Source organism: Perna viridis, chromosome 12 (genome assembly GCF_037379345.1).
Source record: "Perna viridis isolate PV_CMFRI_1.1 ecotype Kerala chromosome 12, ASM3737934v1, whole genome shotgun sequence".
Lineage (NCBI taxonomy): Eukaryota > Metazoa > Mollusca > Bivalvia > Mytilida > Mytilidae > Perna > Perna viridis.
In genome coordinates, this window is record NC_142456.1 from 1,375,166 (window position 1) to 1,394,518 (window position 19,353).

Genomic DNA, 19,353 nt, shown 5'->3' on the forward strand with positions numbered 1-19,353 from the left:
TCAGCGTTAGATTGAGTCTTGGCTGATTAAACGGGTGTGTTGTTTCCTTATTGCTATATAAACTACCGTTCCATAGATATCGTTTATCCTACCAATGTACTCTGTCCGTGTTCCTAGCGTTAAATGGAGTAACAATCGGTCCTACCGATGCACCTTGTGCATATTTGTCGCGTACCATAGATTTCCAGTACGGTGTCCTTGTCCCTAGAGTTATATTTAGTTCATGTTGGTAATACTGATGCATCTTGTCTTACTTCGTAGCGTACCATAGAGCCCTAGATGATTCTATCAGTGCACCTTATCTATGTTTCCAACGTTTTATGGAGTCCAAGTTGATCCTACCGATGTACTTCGTCCAAGTTCCTATAGTTTTAAGGAGTCCTACCGATTGCGTTTATCCTACCAATGTACTCTGTCCGTGTTCCTAGCGGTAAATGGAGTAACAATCGGTCCTACCGATGCACCTTGTGCATATTTTTAGCGTACCGTGGATCCCCAGTTGATTCAACCGATGCATCGTGCCCATGTTACTATATAAGCCAGCGTTCCATAGATTTCCAGTACGGTGTTCTTGTCCCTAGAGTTATATTTAGTTCATGTTGGTAATACTGATGCATCTTGTCTTAATTCGTAGCGTACCATAGAGCCCTAGTTGATTCTACCAGTGCACCTTATCTATGTTTCCAACGTTTTATGGAGTCCAAGTTGATCCTACCGATGTACTTCGTCCAAGTTACTATAGTTTTAAGGAGTCCTACCGATTGGGTTTATCCATATTTCTGGCGTTACATAAAGTCTTAGTTAGAATTAATTAAACCCATGCATCGTGTCATGCTGCATTTTATGCTATCGCTCCATGGAGTCACATTTTATCCTACCGACATATGTTCTTGTTCCAAGCGTTGGAAGTCCCTGGTGTTTCTACTTTTAGCGTTACATATAATCCCAATTGATCCTACCTATTTCCCTTGTCAATGATTCAGAGTTTCTTTGAGTCCGACTAATGTAATTTCAATTAGGTTTCTGCTTATTCTCTGTAGATGTTTTTATGTTATCTGTAGGATCTGACAAGGGTTACTATGTTTTGTCGTTTTTATTATTATTTTACTATACTATGAATCTTAGTACGAGATGCCTAACTGGAAGAGGTCTGCAATGTATTTGACCAAAAGAGAGGTAAGCTTTTATGGATCTTAATATTTTATTTTTGCATAGTTATATCATATTCCTATAAGAACATGAAGAATACAGTTACGTTTGTAGAGGTAGTTAACTGCTGAAGATCGGGATCAACTCCAATACATTTCGGGGCCTCTATTTGAGTGTTGTTATTTTGTGTTTGTTTGTTTGTTTTGGTTTAGTTTTGTTATTTTTTTTTTTTTTTTCATGTATTTTGTTTTGTTTTGTTTTTTTTTCATGTTTCGAATATTTTGGTTGAATAACTTTTTGATTTTATATTAATTGGTGTTATAACAGTGAACTTTGTTTGGTCGCTTTTACAAATAAGTATGACAATAATCGTACAGTGAGCTATAGCGTCTTGATATTGACAATTACTTTGTGATTTTGTGCACAATGTCACGGTGAATTCTTTACTATCGACTTTTAGTGAAATCAAGTTTTGGATTTCATATTTTATTGGAAATTGTACGCCGTCACAAAGACTTTAATTTAGTTGTTTTGTCTTTAATAGCGTTTTATAGAATTGTTCTTTAACACAATGCAAAATTCTATTAATAACCTTTGAACATTGGTAAATACATGATTCCCGTTTAGAATAAATAAACACGTTATTTATAAACCTCGAACATCTTTATTAATGATCAATATTCTATGCTTTATGATTTGTTGAGATGAAAGAAAATCTTAGTTAAGGAATATTTCATGAAAGTCTTCGGTGTAAATGAAGTATTATAGTATGCATTTTGATGAGAAAATACGTTATTAAGAATCTAGAAATAGATATAGTTGTTTTTTCCCGCTCATAGCATGCTAATAACATCAATATTTGGTTAATTTTACATTTACTGTATCATTTATAATCATTGAAATGTTACCATTTCAAACAGTTCTTGTTCTTCAAAATGTGTTTGTTATATTTATAATAAAAGTGGGTTTTTTCTTAATCATTAATGGATATAACATGAAACAAGTTTTAAACACAGTGAACTAAGACAGTCTGACGTGTTCAAAAATATACTGTTAGGACAGTATATGGTCCTATATAAGTAGCCACGGTGATAACTAACTGTTACGAATATTATTCATGTTTTTTTTTATGATGAACAATCTATTTTTATTTATTATTTATTTATTTATTATTTTTTGTAGAGAATTCCGGAATTAACAACTGGAAACAAATGAGTAAACGAAGGAATAAGTGATAGGTGGATTTTATATTATTTGTTTTCTTCAAACTTTGAAAATATAACGATTCTAACGTTATAATGATGATATGTATCAATAAACTGTTGTCATAACTTATCATACAGAAATTTGCTTTCTTTTTTTTTTTAAACAAAATGACCTAAAGCCTATTAGAGTAATCAAGGGAACCAAGGTAATAGCGGTAATCAAAAGAATGTAACCCAGGGACAAAGACCAGACATGGAAAACAGACACACACAACGAAGAACATAAAGTAACTAAAATCATACATACAAAGTAACTAAAGTAAATGAGCAACTCAAACTCCACTAAAAACTGGGAGCATGGACCAGGTGCACCGGTAGGGTAAGCGTCTTCTGTTTTTCTAGAAACATCCACCGAGTTGCTCATAAAAAGTCAAGTCCGGGGTAGACAAACTATGAAAGAGTAAATTAAGGGAACCAAGGTTATAGCGGTAATCAAAGGAATGTAATCCAGGAACTAAGAAAACTATGACCCGTTGAAGAAGGTTTTAATGAAAGGAAATTCAAAGTTTAATCAAATTAACTCAATGTTCCAACGCTTGTGTATTTTTCACTAAACACTTGCACCCTGAAACAAACGTTCAATAGTAAAATGATACATATTTGTCACATATTTGTGAATTAGTAGCGTTTCCTTATCTGTTCTTCTTTTCTATATAGCCAGTGTCCTTTTTTCGGATTTAAATTCATCGATTTAAAAAGAATCGGTTTCAGTTTTGTACTGACAAGGCAATAAAATAATTAATTAAAAAGTTTATACGGCTACACTTTGAGAAAGTTCTTGAAAAAAAAGCAAGTGGATCGTTTTATGTTGATTGCTTTTAATTTATGATTTATACGTATGATAATTACATTTGCATTGTTAGAGATCAACACAAAACAAATCAGGCAATTAGAACTAAATGCTAGATCCTTCAATCTCAGTTTCCGCTATATAGATGACGTATTATCTTTAAACAATCCTAATTTCGGGGATTTGATACATCACATCTACCCAAAAGAACTTAAGAAGAGATAAAGAATACTACAGACACTGTAAATTCAGCCTCATATCTTGACTTACACTTAGAAATCGATGGTAAAGGAAAACTATTGACAAAACTTCACGACAAACGTGATGACTTTTCATTCAGAATTGTCAACTTTCTTTTAACCTGTGGCAACATCCCTTCGGCTCCTGCGTATGGAGTGTTCATATCACAACTCATACGTTATGCCAGAGCTTGCCGAAACTACGCAGACTTTTTGTATCGCGCTAGAAATTTAACAAATAGGCTTCTGGAACAGGGTTGTGTTGCTACAAGATTGAAGTCATCACTACAGAAGTTTTATGGTCATCATCGTGAACTCGTTATATGGATCGTTGTAGTGTATCCATCAGCACCATGAAAACTGATTTCTTCAACGGGTCATAGTTTGCCTTTTCTCGTTTGTCTACCTCGAACTTGGCTTTTTATGAGCAACTCAGGCGGGTGTTTCTAGAAAAGCAGAGGACGCTTACCTTACCGGTGCACCTGGTCCATTATCCCAGTTTTTAGCGGAGTCCGAGTTGCTCATAAACATGTGTTACTTTGTATGTATGATTTTAGTTACTTATGTTCTTTCTTGTGTGTGTCTGTTTTCCATGTCTGGTCTTTTTCCCTGGATTACATTCTTTTGATTACCGCTATAACCTCGGTTCCCTTGATTACTCTTTTAACAATTCATGAATTTATTTTGAATTATTACCAAAAAAAGTTTCATATGTTATGCATTATGCTATATTTAAATGTAGTATGGTTTCATAATTTGAGCCTTCTGGATTGCATTACACTATTATTTACTTCTTTTTCACAATGTAGATCCGAAATGTGAATATCTATCCATCTTTAAAGAAATAAGACGATGAAGCGAATATGTGTTGCTTCTGTGTAACCTACTGATAAAAAATATCAGTACATCTATTTGAACGTTTTACTATTAACTGAAAAATGAATCTATAAATTTCACAAAATTCAATTTATCAACAATAGTTATGATCTTATCAAATCTCAAATATTTCATTTCTATTTATTCAAATGGTATTTATCTAAAGAAAACAAATTTGCAAAAGTAATTAGCCTATCTATCTAGTTCACAAAGTGCTGAACGATTTCGTGGTATTTTACTTTGTACTTGAATGTTACTTATAATATCACACGATTCAAAGTGCGATTGTGAATTAGCTGGAAGTACTTGAAGCAAAAGAAAATAAAACTAAACATGAAGTTACACTCGTTGCAAGTAATTCCCCACAATCAGATTTGCTTAAAAGCCATAGCCAATCTATATAAAGCCCACACTAAGTGTGGAATAACAAAAATCACATGGGAGTCAAAAAATTCTCTATCATCTATATCATGAACAAATGGTAAATTCCCAGGTACCAGAAAGTTGATATCGAACAGTACTCCAAATCGTTTACAACGTATGGCCCATCTATATAAAGTCACGCACAAAGAAGATATCAATTCAATCTTTAATCATTGTGACGGACTTTGAACAGGGGAAGGACACAGTAATTGTTTTATTTTGTAGCGGAAATGATGGCGTTCTTCCAAATATGGTAGCAATCACTCACTTTGTACATGTGTGACACATTTTGTTAAGTGCAGGGTTTATGTCAATACAATTCAATGCAATAACAACACATGGCTTCAGTTTTAGATAATATAAAGATTCATCGGGGGAGCTGTGTTCTTATATTCAATTCCACATTAGATAATTCATTATTAAATATTAGAACTATACATCGATCTTGTATTTATATATTCAACTATATGACATAAAAAAATATGCACCGAAAACAACGTAGGTTAAGTGTCAAACTGAAATGTTTTTATGCTTATATGGGGGGAAAAGTTGTAGATCACCAGTACAAACATTTTCTTCCAACATTTCCAATTTATATATGATTATAAATTACAAATGTTTTTTTTCGTACACAAACAATGATGTGATAGTTGAATTGTAATATTTGTGATAACAACATGTAATATGGTCTTCCTAAAACATCTACTACCAATTTGTTCTCACAAGGTATTATGTGCCACCTATAATGACACATGTACTGTGATGAGGAAGAAATAAGGTCATGCAGGCCTGATTGGCATCTGATTGACAACGGTTAGTACAGTTCTTTTCTCTCTTCACGCCTCTTATTTCACGAGCGTCAGGTCCAAAGTAAGGCTTGCTATACATAAATTTATTGTCCACTGAAAACAAAATGTATACATCATCTAGATAAGAATTATTTGTGGGGTCGGTATCATCATATTTAGGACATCACTCAAATAAAGTCTTAGTAAATCGTTGATACTTCTTTTTATGAGCATGCTCAATATAATTTGAATCAATAACTGAATGAAAAACATATTTAACAATACTTCTAATCCTGGTTCCTTTGGGTTCCGTTTGATACAATAATATATCGATTTACATGTATTTATGAAAACAGTAACATATAGATTTATTATTTCATACACGTTCGAGAAAAAAAGTAAAGCAATTAATAGTTTTGTTTCGTTTCGCACTTTTGGAAGGGATAAAAAAAATGACATAAATGGAAAGTGGTGCTTGTTGTAGTGGAGTTTAAATTGTAGATTAAGAAAAATCATAAAAAGTGGACTTGTAAATGTATTTTAAAATGTAACATATATGTTCAATGTTGGAGTGTTTTTTTCCGTGACAATTTGACTAAGATATGGAAATAAAATCGATTTTTAACCTTGCGTAATTGTATAATGAGACAAGCAAGGAAAATAGCTTAAAATCTAGCCGACGATGCCCATATCAAGGAAGACGAATGGTGAAAACGATGGCATAAAATATTAATTAAATTTTTTTGCGGGAAAATTTGAATTTTATAATTTTATATCAAGATTTTCAGAACTTGTTTCTATAGTAACCGTATTTGTTGTGTATGCCATTATATGATCATACACATATGGATATAATGTATGATAATCTACGACATGAGCCCCTGAAAAAACTGCCAGGAATTGATAGATTGTTTTCCCACTAAATGTTTATATTTTCCACTAAAAAGAGAAATAAAAATTTGGAGAATAAAAACACTTTTTTGAAAATTGATTTTTTTCTGTTAGTAGGTTGTGTAATGAAGGGCATAAAATAGAATTTAGAAATGAATGACAACATTGCTTATACAAGAGCTAAGAATGTTAATCTAAAATAGAATTAAAGCAAGAAATTTGAACATAAACAAAACAATACAAATAGAAAAAAAGAAAAGACAAAACCTTACAACAAGGTCTACTATATGACAAGTCAGGTTTCATTATAAAATATACATTAAGAACAATAACAAAAATAAGTATCAAATAATCTAATTTCAGAAGTTAGAAGGTTTATGAGTGGATGGAAAATCTTGTCGATCATCTAATAGACCGAATTGTATAATGACAGTGACGTCATCAAATTTTTAAAATGATTTACTCGTTGAAATTTGATACTTCTGTCAAATTATGAAGAATGACTGTTATGTTTTGTCTGTCTATTTGACCTAATGCCTTAAATATTTGGAGTTGGAATAAAAGTGACAGATAACTAACCTGTTAGCTTGAGTGGATTAACTATACTATACACCTCTATCTCACACATTGAAAGAAAGTTCTCATCTCTAAGCCGAACCCTCACAAATTGTCCGGTTGTACCCTGAGAACATGTTGCATTAAGAACATGGTTTTGCACCTCACCAGGTTGGTAATAGCACCTTGTCATAATGCCTAGTTGGAAATTGTCGAACGTTGTCCTCTCATTTGGTAAAGGTTTAAACACGTCAATGTCAAAATTCTTAAAACGATCAGCTAAAATACGATAAAAATCAAAATAAAACGAGTATAACAATGCAAAGCTACAAGACGTTTACACAATAAATGATTTGAATCAAAAGGTTTGTTAATCAAAAACAACGAACGAAAGTGGTACAAGAAATTGCTTGCTACGTAAGTTTCAAGAGTGTACGCTTGGTGAGTATGTGAATGCCATGGTTTATACATTTAGAAGACCCTTAAATATTATTGATCAGTTTCTTTTTCCCATATCGGCTTTTTGTTTTGTTCAAATAATAAATAATAGCAACAGTTTTAAATCAATCTTAACATAGAAAAGGTTAAGGTGTGTAAAATAGGATTGCATTTTCCCCATTCGATAGGTAAATATGTTTAGTAAGATATAAACACAAAACATTCTGCAAACATGACCAAACAATCGTAAAAATGATAAATAAAGATTGCAAGTAAGCGACGGAAAGAATGTAAATACTAAAATTAAGTAAGTGCGGTAACAATTTATTGTTGTTAGATACTAATTTCTTCTCAGCACTAAATAGAAAAACAAATCTACGAAAATAAGTCCTCACGAAAATTTATCTCCAAATATATAAATATTGCCACGCTTTGCTTGTATTCTACAAAACGATCACCCAACCTCCGGTGGGCCTCGCCAACGTAAATTATTTTACTGCGTTTGCAAACCACAGCGTAAAAGTTATCAAGGCAACCAAGGTTATAGCGGTAATCAAAGAGTAAACAAGGGAACCAAAGTTATAACGGTAATCAAAGAGTAATCAAGGGATTATGATCTACTAAACTCAAGTGTAAGAGTAATCAAAGGAACCAAGGTAATAGCGGTAATCAAAAAAATGTAATCCAGGGACAAAGACCAGACATGGAAAAAAGACATACACAACAAAGAACATAAAGTAACTAAAATCATACTACAAAGTAACGAAAGCAAATGAGCAACTCGGACTCCACTAAAAACTGGGAGCATAAACCAGGTGCACCGGTAGGGTAAGCGACCCCTGTTTTTCTAGAAACACTCGCCGAGTTGCTCATAAAAAGTCAAGTCCGGGGTAGACAAACGAAGAAAGGAAAACTATGACCCGTTGAATAAATCAGTTTTCATGGTGCAGATGGATACACCATAACGATCCACGATTTCATGATGACAACAATAAAACTTCTGTAGTGATGACTTCAATCTTGAGCAACATAACCCTGTTCCAGAAGCCTATTTGTTAGAGTTCTAGCGCGATACAAAAAGTCTGCGTAGTTTCGGCAAGCTCTGGCATAACGTATGAGTTGTGATATGAACACTCCATACGCAGGTGCAGAAGGGTTGCCACAGATGAAAGGAAATTTGACAATTCTGAATGAAAAGTCATCACGTTTGTCGTGAAGTTCGGTCAATAGTTTCCTTTACCATCGATTTCTAAGTGTAAGTCAAGATATGAGGCTGAATTTACAGTGTCTGTAGTATGCTTTTTCTTAAGTTCTTTTGGGTTAATGCGATGTATCAAATCCCCGAAATTAGGATTGTTTAAAGATAATACGTCATCTATATAGCGGAAACTGAGATTGAAGTATCTAGCCAAACATTATTATAAAGTCAGCCTCATATAAGTAAAGGAATAAGTCAGCAAGTAGAGGAGCACAATTTGTTCCCATTGGAATGCCGGCCGTTTGATAAAAAACGCGTCCACCACTTGACCAATATGTTGTCGAATAAAAATTCCAGCATTTTGTAAACATTTTCTGTATATTTGAAAGATGATTTGTAATTATTTTTTACAAAGTATGAGGAATCTCTACCAAGAACTACATATTTGTATCTGGCCGTACCATAATTTTTTTGGAAAAACAACGATGTTTTTAAGGCGGGATTTTAACTGAGTATGTGGAATAGAAGTATACAGTGTTGAGAAATCATAGGTTATAATGCTATTATATTCTGATAATAGTCTTGAACTGATTGTATCCAAAATATCTTTCGAATTTTTCAGGATCCATATTGAATTAATACCACTACGGGAGTAACAAGTGTTGTGGTAGGACTGCAAACCCTCTTTGACAGCTGTGAGAATAGAAGTTAAAAGTTTAAAAAGAGGTTTGGTGGTACATTTTGCAGATCCAGTTATGTTACTTTGTTTTTATGGATCCTTGTGGAGTTTAGGAATCCAGTACATAGACGGTAAATCAAAAAAACAAAAAACAAAAAAAAAAAAAACACAGATTTTTGATTTTCAACAATCTATTCTTTGGAGAACGTAGTAGCAGTATAGGTCTTGTCGCTGCTATTATTTTCTACGTCTACTTCTGATAATAAACATTGGATGTAAAACGTTTTGCAGACAAGTATAATGCTGTTTTGGGCTTCGTCTGCTGGTACAACAACATATTTGTCATGTATAGTAGACAATGTTTTTGCTACATCATCGGGGTCTTTGAAAACCTATGTAGCAATGGCACTCATTGCCCTACTTAAAACTTTCAATTGATTTAAAATGAAAGACCTCACGGTTTTTAACCACTCTGACAGAGAATTAATGTCTTCTTGTTCTCGTTTTATCCATTTTCTTGCGTAGTCCTCCACGGCATCTATAAGAACTTTAAAGTTATAATTCCAATATATGGAGCACAGTTCGCGGTACTTGGGACCTTTAGGATATTACGCATAGATTTGTTTTCAATGATGGACAAATCTCCCGTAACGACCTGATCGGAAGGAACATATTTGAATGGAGAGTTTAACGACGTTTCGTGTGGTACAAGTGAAACAGATTTCCGCTAGAATCTTGATTGTTTGATTACCCTTAAATGGTTGGCCATGTTTTCACTTAATGTATACAACGTATAACATGTTGTAAAAAGCTTCTTTTCATTTATCTCGAAATTAATTTTGGTGACCTTTGTGTTTCACATTTAAATTCATAAGTATGTTCATTTAAGTCATCTTGTGAAAAAAAAATAGAAAAAAATATATTTACAAAACAATTAAGGTATGATCAGTCATAACGTGTTACATTCAGTAACCAATTACCAACAGTATTTGAGCCAATTACATAGTAAGTCCGAAAGTGCTCAAAACCAAACAAATCGCAAATTTATATAAAGAGGCGAACTAAACAACATCAAATAATGGAATAATAACTTTATTAGCTGCATTAACTGTCATTTTTGTTTCTGTTGAAATATGCCTTAACTTTGAATTATTTCTACTACATTGTACTTTTCCTGTATAATTTTAATTGATATCCACAAATAAAATGCATTAAATACATGAAATAGGTGTCGATACATTTATTGTCTTGCAATGCAGATTTAATTGTACTCACTTGAACCGTATGACAAAAATATATAGAATAAAACTACCATAAAATTCATACTCACAACAACAGTCTGACCGGCCGTATATTACAACCCTGTTTATGTCGTACATGTCTCCTAGGTCAACAGCCCACCATGCAGGATATGTGCTGTCCGTGTGTGTGCATAATGAGTTACCATCTTTTTGACTCACTATTCCATCAACTCCAAGAAAAGAAGTCATGATCGATGTAGGTTTTAAAGTCCACTTTGACGATTGGCTTGTCTCTTTTTTCAAGGCTATGTTCTTTTCTAATACAAAATATATTCATTAAGAACTTTTGTACAAAATTCAGTTTTGTTTGAATTATTTCGGGTTTAGTTAATGTTTTATTGTCAAGCATATATGACCCAATTATGCCAAATGGATACGTGTAAAATATACGTATTATTTTGTTATTTATAAGGTAAGGATGCTTTAAAACAATAAATTTATACGTTTCTATGAACACACATGTATCACATCACTATGCTTCTTCGTAGTAATTGAATGCTCTATTAAAGTACATGGATATAAAAATAAATCCTATAGAATATCTTATTTGGACATAATTGGTATTTCGTGAAAATGATTTAAAATACTTCCCTCTTCAAAAGAACTGCCTTATAAAAATCCTAATCATTTTGAAAATATCTTTGCTTTTTATTGCTGATTGTAAAAATTGATTTCAGTTTTAAACATTAAAACATTGTCAGCAAATTCAATTGTATCCAATTTATCAACAAAAATTACCCCATGCCTAATTTAGAAGTACGGATCAAAACTCTTTGAGTGTTTGTTTCTAGCATTAAGTTCTACATTCTGTTAGTTGTTTTACCTTATTCAATCAGAAGGTTAATCAAGGAAATCAAGGTTCTAGCGCAAACTAAAAGAATGTAATCCAGGGACAAATACCAGAAATTGAAATCAGACGAACACAACAAAGAACATAGCATAATCAAAATAATACATACCAATTAACAAAAGTAAATGAGAAACTCGAATGACCGTCAACACGTCCCATCCTTCAATCTCTCTCTCCTCATGCAATATACCCAATTTTTCTTTAAAAAATGTAGATTATCTCAACAAAGAATTCATTAAACAATTTTGACGGTTCAAAACTTTTTTATGAAAGAATCTCTATGCAATACAATATTCTTCTTTTTAAACTTTATACATTTATCAACACTTCACTCTTTATCATTCACCTCCCACACCCTTACTCCCATTCTAAAAATATCTGATGACTATATACAACGGGAACAGGTATGGTGAATATGTCATAGAGACAACAAAACAAATGTCAGTCCAATGTATCCCGACACATAAAATTCCATATCATTATAGAAGAACACAATATAAGTTTGTATCAATAAGAGCGTCTATGTAGGTCAACAGAAATTACAAAATTACCTGGACAAGCTTTCATTGAACATGATCCTAAACTATAACCTTCACCTTCACAATATTTGCCGCCGTTTTTCGGCGTTGGACTATCACATCTACGAACGATGGGAATTACTCCTGTTCCACATGTTGTACTGCATAATCCAAATTGTTCCCAAGATCCCCATTCACCGTTCACTGTCAAATAAAGAATAATTAGAGTATGCATTTGTTGAATATGTCTTCACCTCTTTCAGATGTATGTCTAAAAGGACAACAAGGGGTTAAAAGGTGAACCGTAACAAGTGCAATGCATTACACCGACAAGATAAAGACAATCACAACACAGAATATAACATAACCAGAATAGAAGACACATAGATATACAAATTAATAACCAACCCAAATCTAAAAAAAATTAAGAGTATGGTCCAGGTGACGTTACAACCAAAAATAGCGTTGTGATGTCACAATTTACGAGCCCCATGCAGGTCCGGGTGTTAAAAGAATAGGCCTGCAGCAGCGCTAAGCTTGTCGTATAAGGCGACTAAATAGTGCTCAGAAACTTAGCCCGGGGCTAGGCGCTCTGCCCACAGAGCAACTGGGATGTGTGCCCCAGGTGGTGGAATGGGGTACCCCTGGCGTGTTACATGCTGGGGTTGTCAGGCTATAATACAGAAAACCTGACCGCAAACCATAGTGGTGCATCGTGTTTGGAAGGATGCCACGTTCCTCGCACGTTAAAGAAAGGAGGCTAAATTGCCCGACCTTACCCACCCCCTTTTTCCAGTGGCAATCAAAATTTGTCGGCCCTATTATCCTTGTGACCCATCGTTTTATTTTTTCATTTCATGTTCATTGTCTGAATATAGCTGAAATATTGCTGCTCGGACGTTAAACCCCAACAAACAAACAAACACAATTTACGATCAGTTTCACACTTACGACTTTGTATAAAATCGGTGCCTAGGCACCGGAAGAGTAAGAGTCTTGTGGCTCGCCTGAATCACAGGCGTAGTTTGTTCATGAAGAATTATTAAGGGAATCAAGATTCTAGCGGAAATTAAAAAAAAGAAATGTAATCCTGGGATTTAGACAAGACATGGAAAACAAACACGCACAACAAAGAACATAAAATAACCAAAATAATACATACAAAGTAACAAATGTAAATGAGGTATTTGGACTCCAATAAAACTGGGAGCATGGAGCAGGTGCACCTGTAGGATAGGCGTTCCACTGCTTTTCTAGAAAAAAAAACATCTAGCTTTATAAGTGTTCCATATGTCGTAGTGTATTATACGTTTGGCCAGTTTGCAAATGAGTGATATTAGAATAACAGTTGTTGTCGTAAGACAAGAAACATGTATCGTGAAATATATATATAATATGCGAATGTAAGGTTGAAAAAAGAAATTTAAAATTTGCACACAGAAACGAACAACAATACACATGGGAGTGAACTTATTTGTCGACAATTATCTTTTTCATAACGCTTCATCTGCATTTTATTTTAATATACTCATCATCAATTGCCTGTTTTATTTATCTAGTCGTTGTACCTGGATCATGGATAAATTTGTCTGTTTACTAATCATTGACCCCTTCTTTTTTTTTATAAAAGAAGAATATAATTGCATTGCCATGAAACATCATAAATTCCTGTGATACTTCATCAGATAGACTAAATCTTATATACCAAAAAATTGTTTAATTTCTTTCAATACTTTAAAGTGTATGGCTTTTCGTTTCAAAAGATAAAAATCCTTATCGGTATCGAATGACATGTCATACATCCTTTCCGGTATAAACAAACTCATGTAAATCATAATTATTAAGTAAACAAATGGGAAGGAAATAAACAGATGAAGTAAACCCTATTTAAAATTTTTCGATGAAAATTTCATTAATTTGATATTAGTCAAATTATCAATAAATAAGGGGACAATTAATATTGTGCTATGCCGTTTCGTATTCCTCTAGAATGGTTCTGACAGAGCGAGGTCGAGCATTTATATTACATTTACATTACATCTAAATACATTCTTATTTACATTGACACTTCTGTTGAGAAGCACAGAGGCGTGAGATAGTTGTGTTAGATGTTATAACACATTCTCCATCTACGGTTTGACGTGTCTGTCGTAAGCCGGTCTGAATACCATTACCACAATGACTAGAACATGGTTCCCAGTGAATATCGTTGGAACAAGATGATTGTTCTAAAATAAAAGTAAAGATATGTTATTCATTCCACATATTTCCGTAAAGGGGACAAACATTCAATGTTAGCTTACTCAGTTCAAGGTGAAGCTAGAAAAGACAATTATTCATTTGCAGAACAAAAAAGCATACATTGTGTATATGTGTATACGAATAAATCAATCGAATAAATGTATTTTTTTTTTTAAAAACCATAAGGATAAAGTAAAAAACTTATGTGTTTAAAACAGGCGCAAAATGGAATAGTTGTGCGCATCATGCCAAAAAAGGTACTCATTTAAATAAATTCATATGGTAGTTTTACACAATCTTGTAAATTGTCAAGAATTTCAAATATTTTAAGTATTATATGAGTGTTGAGACCAAAGAAAGTCTTGCTTTACAGGTTTTCTTTTGATTGTTTAGATAATATCAATCATCTTATCAAATGCATTTATACAACAACAAAAAAAAAAAAAAAACAAAACAAAACAAAACAAAACAAAAAATGAAACAAAAACACAAAATTAGATTAAGACACAAACACAAATCAAAAACCATACCGAATCAGTTCGTTGTGCTCTTAACAAAGTGAACATTATCTTCTGCATGTATATGCGGCTTTTAAACACTAAATGTATTTCTGATTTTCAAGCATGAGAAAGAAATCACGACAAAAGCAATAAATGGATCTGTATGAAATGAGATTTCAAAACATATATTGAATTTGACCCATAAAACCCTTGACATGAAAATGTATAATACATGTAAGATTTGTCGAAAAAATTAATAAAGATCCGTAAGCATTTGAATGATATATTTTCATTCTTTAAAATTCAATGGGAGAGTACCTTGTAAGCCGAGGGTCATTTTAGTTCGTATTCATAATACTCAATAACTGCAACAGAGTGCACTAAAACTTAAGTAATATCTGACACAACAAACACAATAATGCACAAATGTGAAAAATAACCATACGCCCCACGATGCTTGACCCAAATCGACATTTTGAAGATAATTTACAAAATATTATTTAATTCTACGAGGTTATAAACATTAAAATCACTCAGTTAAAGAGTACTAAAATATTTTAACAAGAAAACAATGCAAAACAAAACCAAACAAAACCAAACAACAAAAACTAAACACACAAAAAAAACACAAAAAACAAGAATGAAAAAAAGAAAGAAATTGAAACGAATATCGATCAACTGACAGTGTTTTAATCTTAAATATCACATTATATTCCATATTATAATTTTCAAACTGCTATAATGAGGTAACTCAATGCATTGAATCCTTTCTTCACACGATATTTTTGCAGTTCCTCCACCTTCTCCATTTAAAGGTTTTTGTTTTTAAAGAAAAGTATCTAATGGCTATCATTAAAGATAGGGTAAGATGAGTAAAATATATAGTTGCAAAACAATTGTCTGTGTTCATCTAAGACCCCTTTTATGTCGAACACATCAATTTAATAATTCATCATTAGTTTTGGAATGAATTTGTCTATGTAATTTCACTTTTTTTAATTTATGAAAATTTCTAGTACTGTTCACCATCAGCTCCTCAAATTGCTAAAACTCTTGCGATTATATCTTTCATCGTTTCTGTTCTTAAGAATTGCAAAGTTTGCAAAATGTTCTCTACCTCTTCTTTATATAAAACACTATCATTTTAATATGTTTTAAATAAGAAGTTTCTAAACGATTCTTATATATGTCGGAGAAACGCAAGAACGATTGAATAAAAGAATGTGCGGTCATCGTTCGAGAATTAACACCACAAAATTCCCGACAGTTTATCAACAATTTAATCAAGAAGATCATTCAATCCTCTCTACGAAAGTTCGTATTTTAGAAAAAAATTACCATCCTACGAACAGTCCCGTTCTAAGTAAAAACTATCGTAGGGAAAGAGAGGAGTACTGGATACGCAGATTAGGTACTGGAATACCTTACGGATGGAATGACAACATCAAAAGTGTAGGAAACCTTTCAAGCCAATATAACAATAGCATGAATGTGATAAATTTATTTGACAAAAATCCAAGACGGGAAAGGAGTCATGGCCATCGCCACTATACGTCATCTAAGTTACATGATGTCTCCAAAGATGGTCTTCTTCCTTTCACACAAAAACCTCTTGGACTTCATCACATTAGAAACAACCTTTATTCTATACCTCTCACTCTACTAAACTTCGTTTACAAAACAAGTCTTGAAACTCCTGTTTCTGACCCCACCTCATCATTATACAGAATTGTTGCCATCATTTTGGCTATTGGTTTCCACAGACTCTTTAAACCAGTTTGTGTGAAAAGTCAGGATGAATAAAACGATCATTTCTTCTACTACCATTTGCCAACAAAGGTATAGATGCAATTAATTAGGCTAACAAAATTCCCCCACATTTCAAAGACAAATCCATACCAATTATTTCATATTCCTATACTTCACCCATTGCATTATAAAAGACTATTGCAGGAACTCGAGATTGAAGACTTCAAAGCTAAACCACCTGACTGTTCTTGCAAAACCTCTCCATTCAAATATGGTCCTTCTGGTCACAACGTTACGGGAGATTTAATCATTATCGAAAACGAATCTCTACATAATATCCTTTCTAAAGGTCCCAAGTACCGTGAACCACGCTCCATAAATTGGAATTACAACTTTAAAGTTCTAATGGATGCCGTCGAGGACTATGCAAGAAAATGGAATAATTCGAAATTATCTTCCAAATATACAGAGGAAGATGTTTACAAAATGCTGGAATTTTTAATCGACAACATATTTGTCCAGTGTGGTGGACGTGGTGTTTTTCAACAAACGGTCGGCATTCCAATGGGAACAAATTGTGGTCCTTTACTTGCTGACCTATTTCTTCACTATTATGAGGCTGACTTTATAGATGGTTTGATCAGAAAGAAAGAATATCGTTTGGCTAGATCCTTCAATCTCAGTTTCCGCTATATAGATGACGTATTATCTATAAACAATCCTAATTTCGGGGATTTGATACATCGCATCTACCCAAAAGAACTTGAGATAAAGGATACTACAGACACTGTGAAGTCAGCCTCATATCTTGACCTACACTTGGAAATCGATGGTAAAGCAAAACTATTGACCAAACAACAAACGTGATGACTTTTCATTCGGAATTGTCAACTTTCCTTTCATCTGTGGCAACATTCCTTCGGCTCCTGCGTATGGAGTGTTCATATCACAACTCATACGTTATGCCATAACTTGCCGAAACTATGCAGACTTTTTGTATCGCACTAGAACTCTAACAAATAGGCTTCTTGAACAGGATTATGTTGCTACAAGACTGAAATCATCACTACAGAAGTTTTATGGTCATCATCATGAACTCGTGGATCGTTATGATATATGGATCTGCACCATGAGAACTGATTTATTCAACGGGTCATAGTTTTCCTTTCCTCGTTTGTCTACCCCGGACTTGACTTTTTATGAGCAACTCCGCGGGTGTTTCTAGAAAAGCAGAGGACGCTTACCCTACCGGTGCACCTGGTCCAAGCTCCCAGTTTTTAGTGGAGTCCTAGTTGCTCATTTACTTTTGTTACTTTGTATGTATGATTTTAGTTACTTTATGTTATGTTTTGTTGTGTATGTCTGTTTTCCATGTCTGGTCTTTGTCCCTGGATTACATTCTCTTGATTATCGCTATAACCTTGGTTCCCTTGATTACTCTTTCTAAACTCCTTTCTTCCAAATTGCTATTCTTCAAATAAGAAGAGTATGATATATTTAAAATCGGTTTTACATTTTCAACATTTCCATTAAAAAATTAAAAACTTTTAGCTAACAGTTAAAGTCTCTTGATCAATATTTTCAGAGGATTAAGGGGTACAAGAAACTCTCGAAAAACTTTATTGACAAAGACTTGATTTTTTAGTACATAGCATTTGTCGTATAGAATACCATTATTAAATTTCAATGTACCATTACCCCTTCCCGAATCGTAGAATTGTAATTTTAGTAGAAGTAGGGAATTATTAGATTGGTATCCTATATGTATGTCAAAATCGGTCACGAAAGACTCGAAATCGGATGATATTTAAAAAAACACAAAAACAAAAACAAAACAAAAAAGAAATTTAACCTGCCTAGTTGTTTAGTAGGTCCTCGCCATGTGCATCTATGTGTATCAGAGTAACGTCAACCGTCATATAACCTTATTATATGGTTAAGTAATTCATAACTTAAAAAAAATCTTGTTGTTGTTTTCTTATTGTTTCGTTCTTGATAATAATGTGTCATTGCTAAAGTTCATGACAACATTCCAATCGCCGGTTGCCAGCATAGATGATTTATCTACTAATATGTTCTACTGTATTTAAAAAAAATAGGTTCCATCATTTTGGAGTGCATTTCTTCTCAATGGCAAAGTAGCAAAAATAAGTATACATTGAAGTAACTACATTTGCGTCTAGATTTGCATTCTAAATGGTGTAGGTATCCTATGTTTAGATTAACCGAGAGTGCACCAAATAAATTTTTTTACCTTTCCAACAACTTGAAAAAGACATGAGATACGGGTGTGCAATTAATCCAATGCTTAATCCTATGACAGATGTACATGCACATCCAATGATTACACCAACAACACATGGCTTCCATCTTAGATGTTGGAGCCATTTTTCTAGGGCACTGTATTCGTTGGTTTGATTCTCCATCTTGTAAATAACTCAAGCTTCATTTAACGATGAATCGAATTAATATATAAGGTCTACAAAGTACTGGTATACATAAGCAACGTGCACATTGAACGACAGAAAGTACGGTAAAATATATCGATTTTTAGCTCACCTGGCCAAAGGCCACGTGAGCTATTGGCAACACTTCGCGTCCGTCGTCTTCGTCGGCGTATGTGTCAAAAATCTTCTCCTCTGACACTACGCGACCAATTTGAACCAAACTTGATATGAATGTTACTTGGGCTATCCTGCATAGGACTTATGTGAGGATTTTTAATTTGTTATAAAACATATTAGTGTTCAACATGATGATATCTATCTGTGGTAATATTTTCATTTTAATCGGTTAAGCCATGTTGAAGATATTGCTCTTTTTCAACATTTTTTTTGGCTATTTTTTATGTTATTTCTTTCAAACATCTTCTCCTCTGACACTACTTAACCAATTGGAACTAC

General features: G+C 33.3%; 1 protein-coding gene across 1 annotated transcript; it reads right to left on the minus strand.

The window, feature by feature from the left end:
- Positions 1 to 5,183: 5,183 nt before the first annotated feature.
- Positions 5,184 to 18,888, minus strand: LOC148600699 (uncharacterized). The gene is made up of 6 exons (XM_088555171.1): positions 18,705 to 18,888; positions 14,021 to 14,188; positions 11,994 to 12,164; positions 10,622 to 10,849; positions 7,001 to 7,255; positions 5,184 to 5,644 (listed from the first exon to the last, which is right to left on the minus strand). Exons 1-6 carry the CDS (start codon positions 18,874 to 18,876, stop codon positions 5,472 to 5,474), a joined length of 1,167 nt encoding a protein of 388 aa, XP_088411297.1. The 5' UTR covers positions 18,877 to 18,888; the 3' UTR covers positions 5,184 to 5,471.
- Positions 18,889 to 19,353: the final 465 nt, after the last annotated feature.